An 11,198-nucleotide genomic window follows, 5' to 3' on the forward strand; every position below is an offset into this window, starting at 1 on the left:
ATTTAAAAATGGTTATTGTTATTGTTATTATTATTATTACTATATTATCATTAAGATAATTATTAGTATTATCGTTAATAATGTTATAGTAACTATCATTATTAATATTAGTGTAATTAAAACAAATATTTGTAACACCTAATTATTTTGATTACTATTATTATCATTATTATGAACACGATATAAAAGACGATTAAAAGCTATTAAACGAAACGATTAGGAAATAATGGGTAAGAGTATCATGATGAAATTAAAATATTATAAGATATTGATTTAGATAAAATTATCGTTCTTATTATTTTTATCATTACTATTATTATTAAAAGTATCGTTAGTATTAAAACTATCATTTTAACAAAAATTATCATTTTAATAGAAATGTCATTGTTACTATAAAATATCATTATTATTATTATTTTAAATAGAATTATTATTTTAAAGATAATATTAAAAATTATCGTAAATATTAAAGTTATCATAATTAGAATTATCGTTTTATCATAATGTCATCTTAGTAATTATAAATATTGATATTTTTATAATAATAATTATTATTACAAAATAATATAACTTTTACTTACTATCATTATAGATATTATTTTATCAAATAAATATGTGATACAAACATATTTTACTACGTGTAATAACTTACTTTAATAATACCTATCATATTATCTTTATGATATTAAATGAACCCTATAAATTTTATTTCTTAATATATATAAAAGTATATTTTATTATATAAATTTAATATAAAATTTCATTTATTGATAAATAAATTATATTATTTACTCTAATAAATCTTTTAAAAATATTTAAAAATATAAAATGACGATATTTAAACTATATATTAATCATGTATAGATTTTTGGAAATTATTTTGAGTCAAATTTACTTTTGTTGACTTTTGCATATTAGTCTCGAGCATTAGGATTGTGGTACACTATGACTTGACCTAATTTGTTAGACAAATATTGACCAACACATAAATATATATAATTAATTTAGGTTCGTGAATCCGAGGCCAACCTTGCACTTGTTCAATGACGTTATATGTATTTTTACTACGAAATACAGTATGGTGAGTTTCATTTGCCTTTTTACCCTTTATATTTTTGGGACTGAGAATACATGCGCTTTTATAAATGTTTGACGAAATAGACACAAGTAATTGAAACTACATTCTATGGTTGAATTATCGAAATCGAATATGCCCTTTTTATTAAAGTCTGGTAATCTAAGAATTAGGGAACAGACACCCTAATTGACGCGAATCCTAAAGATAGATCTATTGGGCCTAACAAACCCCATCCAAAGTACCGGATGCTTTAGTACTTCGAAATTTATATCATGTCCGAAGGAGGATCCCGGAATGATAGGGGATATTCTTATATGTATCTAGTTAATGTCGGTTACCAAGTGTTCACCATATGAATGATTATTTTTGTCTCTATGCATGGGACGTATATTTATGAGAACTGGAAATGAAATTCTTGTGGTCTATTAAAATGATGAAAATAAATGATTATGATAAACTAATGAACTCACCAACCTTTTGGTTGACACTTTAAAGCATGTTTATTTTCAGGTGTTAAAGAAATCTTCCGCTGTGCATTTGCTCATTTTAAAGATATTACTTGGAGTCTTTCATAGCATATTTCGAAGAACGTTGCATTCGAGTCATTGAGTTCATCAAAGATTATTATTAAATCAATTTATAGTTGGATAGTGGATATTATGAAATGGTATGCATGCCTGTCAATTTTCGATGTAAAGAAAGTTTATCTTTTAAAAACGAATGCAATGTTTGTAAAATGTATCATATAGAGGTCAAATACCTCGCAATGTAATCAACTATTGTGAATCGTTTATAATATATATGAACGTGTCCTTTCACTGCACAGAAAAAAAGTCAATCTGAAAACAAAAAAACTGCAAAAAAACGTCAATCTGCACGCAGATTGACTCAATCTACACAAAAAAAGTCAATATGCACAGAAAAAAGTCGATCTACAAAAAAAAAACTGCAAAAAAACGCAGATTGACTCAATTTGCACAAAAAAAACATAAAAAAAGTCGACATGTAAAAAAGAATTGCAAAAAAATCTCAATCTGCACAAAAAAAGTCAATCTGCACAGAAAAAAAATCTGCAAAAAAAAAAATGTCAATCTGCAGCAGATTGACTCAATCTGCACGAGTTACATGTGTTCTCTATTACCTTTGGTTCTCCATTGATCCTCACTATATATATATATATATATATATATATATATATATATATATATATATATATATATATATATATATGAGTATAATGAATTTATATTTATATCTAAATATTACGTAATGTTTAGTTATTTATTATTTATTATTGTTTTATTTATTATTAAAAATTCATCATCTCTTTGTTCTCAGTAAAACCCCTTCTCTCTCTCTGTCTCTCTTTTTTTCTTTTTTGCTCTCTATCTTGAACCACTTCACATTCATTCTTTGCTTCTCCCTTTAAATCACAAGATCCCCATCTTTTTTCTTTCTTTTTTTCTTTTTTTTGTTGTATGTTCCTTGATGTTATGATCCATCGGTGGTTGTATGTTAATTTCAACCACACCATTACTTAAATCCCTAAATTAGTTGTACCCATAAGTTTCAATCTTTATCACTTTTTGATTTTATCTCCCATTAAAAATTAAATTATTTTTTCAAGATTTCTTGAAAAAATGTCATTTTCCGCTAAACCGGTACCGGAGTTAGGGTTTAATAAACTCACCATCGACGGCGATAATACCAATAAACCAGACTTCCGGGAACTTGATTTGGGTCCGGGTTCGACTCTTGGTCCCGGTTTGGGTTCACCCATTTCTCCATTACGTGTTGGAAATGGACCGGCTGTCAGTAGCAGCTCAAGCTCATCCGGGTCGGTTTCGGGTCGGACTGGAAATGGGATCCAAGTTGGTTCCGGTACTAAAAAATCAGATTCCGGCGAGTTGTCGGTAGAAAGCTCACCGCCACCGACATTTTCAGGCGGTGGGTCTCGCTCACTTAAATCGGGTCATACCCGGTCTGATTCGGGTCACCCACAAATATTTTCCGGTGGAAGCACAGCTACTTCTCCGCCGGTGAATGTACTTCCGGCTGGAAATATATGTCCGTCCGGAAGGGTATTAAAAACCGGTATGATGGCAAACAAAACTTCTAAACCGGATGTTTTAGGTTTAGGTACCGGAAATTATGGTCACGGCAGCATAATGCGTGGTGGGTCCAGTTCCGGCAACATCACCGGCGCCAGTGGTAAAGGGGAAACTAACAATGTAATGGGTACTTCAAGTTCTAAAAGGTTATCAATGGATCCAGAAGATTTGAAGAGATTAGGAAATGAAGAATATAAAAAAGGACATTACTTAGAAGCATTAAGTTTTTATGATAAAGCAATAGCATTATCACCTATGAATGCAGCCTATCATTGTAACCGTGCAGCTGCATTGATATGTTTGAAAAGGTTGACTGAAGCAGTCAAAGAATGTGAAGAAGCAATTAGATTGGATTCTGGATATGTGAGAGCTCACAATCGGTTAGGATCTCTACTAATTAGGTGAGTGTAATGAATAAATTTATAATCTTTTTTAGTTTTTATCATAAGTTTTTCAAGAAATTTAGGAAAAGATGAAGTTTGCTGCCATACCCATCTTTTATGATCTGCAGTTCATGTGTTTGACTTTTAATTTTGTTACTTGTGGGCCAATCATTGTTGCCCATTCTTGTGATTTGCTTGTTTCATTAGTCTTAACTTACAGTTATAAATTAGTAGTCACAGTTTTCATTTGGTTATATGTTACTGTCAATGATTGCTTGGATAAAGTATTGATCTTGATCTTGTATGCCTTTATAATGTTGCTTTAATCTTTTTATTAAATTGAATTTGTTCTATTGTTTCAAGTTGGGGGGTAGTATAATGCTGATGTTCTTGATCATGATCTCTGATAGCAATTGATAAAATTTAATTTATCAGCTTTTGTTTTTATCATTCATTTTTGAGTAAGCCAAACTAATTCATGTAAGTAATGGCAGTTTAGGACAGGTTGAAAATGCAAGGAGACACCTTTATATTCCAGGTCAGCAACCTGACCCGAAAGAGGTTCAAAAGTTGCATTCAGTGGAGAAACACTTAACTAAATGTACCGATTCTAGAAGGGTCCGCGATTGGGCAGGTGTGTTACGAGAAAGTGAAGCCGCCATCTCGTCTGGAGCAGACTCATGTCCTCAGGTAATTAATATAATCAAGAGTTTTATCGTATCGTTAGCGTTGTTATATTGAAACTAAATTTGTTAATATAAACTTTTTAGCTATTTGCCTGCAAAGCCGAAGCATTATTGAAGCTCCGTAAATTAGATGATGCAGATGTGTGCATTTCAAATGTGCCCAAATTCGAGTCATCTAGTAGCATATCATGTTCGCAAGTGAAGTTTTTCGGGATGCTTTCTGAGGCGTACCTTTTATTTGTTCATGCTCAGATTGACATGTCGCTAGGAAGGTGAGTTTGTGCGTGTTTTTACTAAAATTTCAAACTTTAAACACTTTTTCAAGTGGGCAACAATTTAAATTGACAAGCTTTTTTTATTTTTTTTTATTTGAAGATTTGAGAATGCAGTTACTTGTATTGAGAAATCAGTGCATATTGATCCTCGAAACGTTGAGGTGGCGGTTTTGCTTCAAAACATAAGATCGTTGTGTAGATCACGCACACGTGGTAATGATTTGTTCAAGTCAGAAAGGTTCACCGAAGCTTGTTCAGCGTATGGAGAAGGACTTAGACTAGATCCATCTAATCCAATTTTGTACTGTAATCGAGCAGCTTGTTGGTTTAAGCTTATGCATTTTGAAAAATCTCTTGATGATTGTAATCAAGCACTTCTTTTTCATCCGACGTATACAAAAGCACTTCTTCGAAGAGCAGCCACTTATAGCAAGGTATAAGTATGGTCATACTAGTTTTTTTTTTTTTTTTTTTTTTTTTTTTTTAAATATTGAATATTAAATTGTGGTTTTTTTGAATGTAGCTTGAGAGGTGGGCCGAGTCAGTGAAAGATTACGAGGTTTTGAGAAGAGAGCTACCAAATAATAACGATATAGCAGAATCTTTATTTCATGCTCAAGTTGCATTAAAGAAATCTAGAGGGGAAGAAGTGTATAATATGAAATTTGGTGGCGAAGTTGAATCGATTAATAATCTTGAGCAGTTTAAAGCTGCCGTGGCTTCTACAGGTTTGTTTTTTAATCTTGGTAACATTTGTTAGTTAAAGTTTCGAACTTTTATCTAAAATTCGAAGTTTAAAATGCAGGAGCCTCTGTAGTTCTTTATAAAACGACATCTGATCTTCAATGCAAGCAGATATCTCCTTTTCTTGACACCTTATGCACTCGATATCCATCCATAAATTTTCTTAAGGTATTCTTATGCTTAATGTACAACTGTATTTCTTCATCACTTCCTGAATTTAATTTTACATGTATATAACTTTTATTCTTGCTTTTTTGCTGTCAATAAACTTATATCGAATATAAATTCATTGGCTCAATGATTGTTTATTTTTCTATGTGAAGGTTGATATTGAAGAAAGCCCTATAATTGCAAACGTCGAGAATGTCAGAATAGTACCGACAATCAAGATTTACAAAAAGGGTAATCGAATGAAGGAGATGGTATGCCCCTGTAAAGAAGTTTTGGAATCTTCTGTTCGCCATTACAGCTTTTAAACGTGATACAAACAGGTTATCTAAATCAACGACAATGGTATTCTCTTCGCCCTTCGATTAAACTTTTGATGGATTGCAGAGTTGTGATTTCTAAATCATCTTGAAGAACCAAAACGTAAAGGCCGTGCGTACCGTAGAGGGTTAGTTTAGTAAATTTACCTTAACCTTTACAGTTGTTAAAACTTCGAAAAATTCCATTTACTCACCACCCCTACCTCATTACATCCAGTGCTGTTGTGGATCCTTTTTTAGTCATTTTCAATACCCATCATTCTTTTCTCATATAAAATGTTAGCTTTTTAACAAAAATATATTTCCATTTTACCCCCTTATCATAAGCCTATCATTAGCCTATCTTCTTCCATTTGAGATATAGTTATGTACCAATGTAATTACAAGTGGGATCTCCCATGGCTTGTATGTATATATATGTGAAGATGAAGATATATATACAGAAAGTAAAAAAAAAAAAAAAAGTTTGGAGGAAGGAATTTGGTTGGATAGGCCTTAGATGTGTACTTGATTAGTTATACTTGGGGGGTTTTATCTTTTAGTTAAAACATTTCATTAATAAAAACTTGATCTTTTTTTGTTATATGATTTCTTTCATTCCATTTCATTATTAATGTTAATGTAATGTAATGTAATGTTTTTTTTTTTTTTTTTTTTTTTTTTTTTTTTTTTTTTTTTGTATGACGCTTAGATGGTACAAGGGTAAAATGCTAGTAACTAGTCCGGATCCGGCCCACGCGATACGGCGGGGGCTTTCGGCTTGTGTATTCATATTCAACGTAGCGTTGTGTATTTACAGAGAGGAAAACGGCCCATGTCTTAAGTTCCGTTTTAGATGTCGTTGTCTTAAGCGTTTTTAAAAAGTGCCCGTTTCGAACGTAGTTAGTTTCGTTTTGTTCAAAAAAAAATTTCGAGTGAAAGTGTGTTGTCGGAAAAATTTAACTTGGCGAACAGAAAGATACGGGTTGTCGTTGTGTTAAGCGTTTTTTAAAAAATGCCTTTTTCGCGTATAGTTAGTCCCGTTGGGTTTGTGAGACTTTTTCGAGTTGAACGGTAGTCTCGGAAAAATTTAACTCGTACCGAGCGAGAAGATAAGGCCTGTTATAAATTTCGGGGAATTAGTTTCTTTTATTTTAATAAAATTATATGTTTATACTTTCTACCCCTGAAAAAATATAAATTTGAGGGGGTTGTGTAAATTGAGCCGAAGTTGAGGGACTTGTTGTAGTGTGAACGCAGACGCAAAACTACAACTGAAAATAACTAAAACTATACATTTGGCCATGTGTTTTATTATATAAGGGACTTGTTGTGTAAATTGAGCAGAAATTAAGGGACTTGTTGTAGTGTGAACGTAGACTACAACTGAAAATAACTAAAACTATGCATTTGGTCATGTGTTTTATTATATAAGGGTTAAGGTTAATAATAATTAATTAATAATTTATGTACTTGTATATTATTGGCATTGGTCAAAGGGTAAAAATAATATTAACTAAAAAGATTTAGGGGAATTTGGGGGTGTGGGTTAAAAAAGTCAAGGAAAAGGGTATGGTGACCAGGTTTTTATCTTGAAAAAACAAGACATGTGAAGGGCACTAAAGAATAAGGATGTAAAAGACATGTGAATGCAATGAATGGGCAAAACCACTTAAACAAAACCATGGCTTCAATTACATCATCCATTAAATATAGCCCTTTTATTATAAGATTCTTGATTCTTGATGTGTGTTGGTCCCCATTTTGACGTTTTTATATATACATTTCCAGGATTCTTATTTATATATTACTATTAAATTATTACTTACTAATACGGAGTATATAATTATAGTTTGTAATTAACCGCACATCTATTCAAACTTGAATTAATATAGTTTATGATTGCTGAGATTGAATTGATTCATTAAATGTAATTAAATCACTCAAGAATCAAGGCACTATTTTTCAAACACAAGTTTGACATTCAAGTTACATGAAGAGTTTAAGGGCAACAATCATGTAAAGGTAAATACTGTAGTAAACTTTATTTAAATTTCATATTCAGGTAATATAGTTTTAAGATTATGTTTGTAATACCGATTCTGCACTTTATAAATATAACTAGAAAAAAATTCGACAGCGCGTTGCTGCAGTTGTATTCAATGCGCGGTCGAATTTGAATATATGTTGTTTGGTACCTAATATATCTATTAGATTGAGTTATTTGTTGTACGTGTATGTATATGTATGAAATATAACCCGAAATATTTAGTGTTTTTTTAACGATGTCTGTTGCGCGCGTAGTTAGTCCGGTTGTGTTCGTTAGATTTTTTCGAGTTGAACGGTGAATTCGGAAAAATTTTAACTCGCACCGAGCGAGAAGATAGAGCCCGTTAAAAATTCGGGTGGACTTAGTTTCTTTTATTCTAATAAAATTATATATTTACGTTTTATACCCCTGAAAAAGTGTAAAGTTGAGGGACCGTTGTGTAAATTGAGCCGAATTTGAGGGCCGTTTGTAGTGTGAACGCAAATTCAAAACGACAATTCGAAATAACTGGAACGACGAAATCCGCCACGCATTTTAGTATGTAGGTATAATATAATATAATAATAATAATAATAATATAATATAATATAATAATATAATATAATAACGAAATTTGCAACATAAAATGTGACAAAATAAAACATAACTACTCCATATGTATTAACTATTTGTACTTTTACGGAGTATTTATATAAGTAACGTACAATTATGGTGAATATATCAAACTTAATAATAACATAAATAGCATATGATTTTTTTTTTTTTTTTTTTTTTACTTGAGGTCCAATTGTTGATAATAATAATAATAATAATAATAATAATAATAATAATAATAATAATAATAATAATAATAATAATTATTTTTTTTTTTGAAAAGCAAGCAAATTATTATTAACGGAATATTAAAGTACAAGGCCCTATACATATCTATACAATTATGAAATGGAGAAACAAAACTTGTAGGATTTTATAGTAAACAAGAGTAGCCGACGAAGACCATTAACACTAAAGAGGGAATAAGAACTTGAAAAAATTCAAGCCGGGAAAGATAGGAAAACAGTGACGATCGAGCGCCTACAAAGTTAAACACAAGCTAACCCGATTAATCAAACCCTCGATAGTAGAAATAGACTTCGTGCGCTACATAGGTGCAAGGAAGAGTGCATTAGCCGATCCCGACCCGTTGTGGAGGTTCCGCGACGAAGAAGGAAGGATTAATGAGCCATTGATGCCACTCGATTGTTTTCTTTGTTCGCGATCTTTTGGATATCCAACTGTAACTTTGTGTTTGTATCTCGGAGAGAATCGACGCGGGAGACCAGACTTTTTTAGAGAATACTTTTAAGTTTCTATGTTTCCACATTATGTAGCATGTAATCCATTTGGTTGCTTGCCATATCGTGGATCCGAAGTTGTTGCTAGCGAAGGCTTGGTTATTGATAATAACATCGTTGAGATTGGAGATTAGCGTGTTATCTTGAGCCCACCAATCAAGTACGAGTTTCCATATGAGGCCGAATTAGGGCAAAGTCCGAGAATGTGTTCGGTGATTTCTATGTCAACATCGCATAGGGGGCATAGAATGGAGTCGAGATCAATACCCCGTTTGTCTAATTCGAATCTAACCGGTATCTTATTTTGGAAGGCTCTCCATATGAAAATGTAGACCTTTTGGGGCAAGAGTTTGTTTCGAGGAATCGATGTGCTAAGAGCGTTACCACCAAACTTTAGAGTGTTTATCAAGTGTGCCAATGATTTGGTAGTATATGTTCCGGAAGGGTCGAGAGTGTATTTCCAAGAGTCGGGTTTATCTGAAAGTGCAATGGAAGATACTATGTTATTTAGTTCTGTAAGTTCGTTGAGGACTCGTCCAGTTGGAGGCCTTGTCCAACACCAATTACCCGATGAGGAACCGTTGATGTGTGTGATTCTTTCAGCGATTGATGCTTCTTTTTTGGTCTCAAGCCTGTATAATCTTGGAAAAAGAGTGCTAAAACATTCCGAACCAAACCAAATGTCATTCCAGAATTCAATGGTATCACCGCTTCCGAGACATTTTGTGATGGCAGAGGAGAATGAGGAGCCCGTGCTATCTGCGATGTTTCCTGCTTTGATGATTTCTTTCCAAACTGTGCGACCTGAAATGTTCCTGCAAGAAACGTTAGATCCCAACCCCCCGCCCTTCCCATAAATACTAGTAATAACTTTGACCCATAAAGCATTTTTTTCATTTTTAAATCGCCACCACCATTTACATAGTAGTGAGATATTTTTGCTGAAAAGAGAGCCAACATTTAAACCACCATTTTCATAAGGAAGAAGTATTAGATCCCATTTTATCCAGTTGATTTTATTTTCTGTTGATGAACCACCCCAAAAAAAATTTCGTCTTTTAGCTTCAAGGAGGGTAAGGATGGAGGACGGTGCGTGGAAGAGAGAGAAGTAGTAAAGTGGTATGCTGCTTAGGATTGATTTAATGAGGGTAAGTCGGCCGCCAAAAGAGACGGATTTTGCCGCCCAATCGGATAGTCTTTTATCAAACTTTTCCACGATTGGTTGCCAAGAGGAAGGATGTGAAGTGGGAACACCGATGGAGAGGCCAAGATATGTGAAGGGAGTGGTACCGGAAGAACACCCAATATAATTCGCCATATCTTCAGATTAGTGAGGAGTAGTTCCGATACCATAAAGTTTACTTTTTCAGAAGTTGACTTTGAGTCCAGAGATTCTCTCGAAGCATTTGAGGAGCTTGGAAATATTTTTGGCATTTCTTTTACTCCATTCTCCGAAGAAAATAGTGTCGTCGGCGTACTGAAGGTGGGTAACAGTGATGTTGTCGTTACCAACATTGATTCCTTGAAGGTGTCCATTAGTTAATGCCCGTTTGGTGAGAATGTTGAGACCTTCGGCGACGATGATGAAGAGAAAAGGCGAGATAGGGTCACCTTGACGTATACCTCTTTCGGGAGAGAATTCGTCGGTGGGAGAGCCATTGACAAGGATGGAAATAGATGATGAGGAAATACAAGCACGGATGAAACTGATCCATTTAGGTCCAAATCCCATGCAGTGCATGGTGTTGAATAGGAAGTCCCACTCGATACAGTCGAAAGCTTTTTCAAAGTCAACTTTGAAGATTAGGCCTTTACATTTTTTACGTTTAAGTTCGTCGATTATTTCGTTAGCAATTAGCACGCTGTCTAAGATGTTCCGACCTTTGAGGAAGGCAGTCTGCTCAACCCCAATGACCTTGTGGATGACTTTTGCGAGACGATTAGCAAGGATTTTGGTTAGGATTTTGTAATAACTTCCAATTAGACAAATAGGGCGGTATTCGTTCAATCCAATAGGGTTGGTGTTTTTTGGTATAAGGGTGAAGAAAGATGCGTTACATCCTTTGGAGA

General features: G+C 33.3%; 1 protein-coding gene across 1 annotated transcript; it reads left to right on the top strand.

The window, feature by feature from the left end:
* Positions 1-2,574: 2,574 nt before the first annotated feature.
* Positions 2,575-6,379, top strand: LOC139886079 (TPR repeat-containing thioredoxin TTL1-like). Its single transcript, XM_071869823.1, has 7 exons — positions 2,575-3,590; positions 4,067-4,262; positions 4,343-4,530; positions 4,634-4,967; positions 5,057-5,261; positions 5,339-5,445; positions 5,601-6,379. The coding sequence occupies exons 1-7, from the start codon at positions 2,719-2,721 to the stop codon at positions 5,751-5,753; spliced, it is 2,055 nt and encodes a 684-aa protein (XP_071725924.1). The 5' UTR covers positions 2,575-2,718; the 3' UTR covers positions 5,754-6,379.
* Positions 6,380-11,198: the final 4,819 nt, after the last annotated feature.

Source organism: Rutidosis leptorrhynchoides, chromosome 1 (assembly GCF_046630445.1).
Source record: "Rutidosis leptorrhynchoides isolate AG116_Rl617_1_P2 chromosome 1, CSIRO_AGI_Rlap_v1, whole genome shotgun sequence".
Taxonomy (NCBI): Eukaryota; Viridiplantae; Streptophyta; class Magnoliopsida; order Asterales; family Asteraceae; genus Rutidosis; species Rutidosis leptorrhynchoides.

What these genes read in the sequence shown, in the direction of transcription:
- LOC139886079 (XM_071869823.1), top strand. Translation starts at nt 2,719, where the DNA reads ATGTCATTTTCCGCTAAACCGGTACCGGAGTTAGGGTTTAATAAACTC. An exon ending in ATTGACATGTCGCTAGGAAG is followed by an intron (nt 4,531 to 4,633) that starts GTGAGTTTGTGC and finishes TTTTATTTGAAG; the next exon opens with ATTTGAGAATGCAGTTACTT. An exon ending in AGCTGCCGTGGCTTCTACAG is followed by an intron (nt 5,262 to 5,338) that starts GTTTGTTTTTTA and finishes TTTAAAATGCAG; the next exon opens with GAGCCTCTGTAGTTCTTTAT.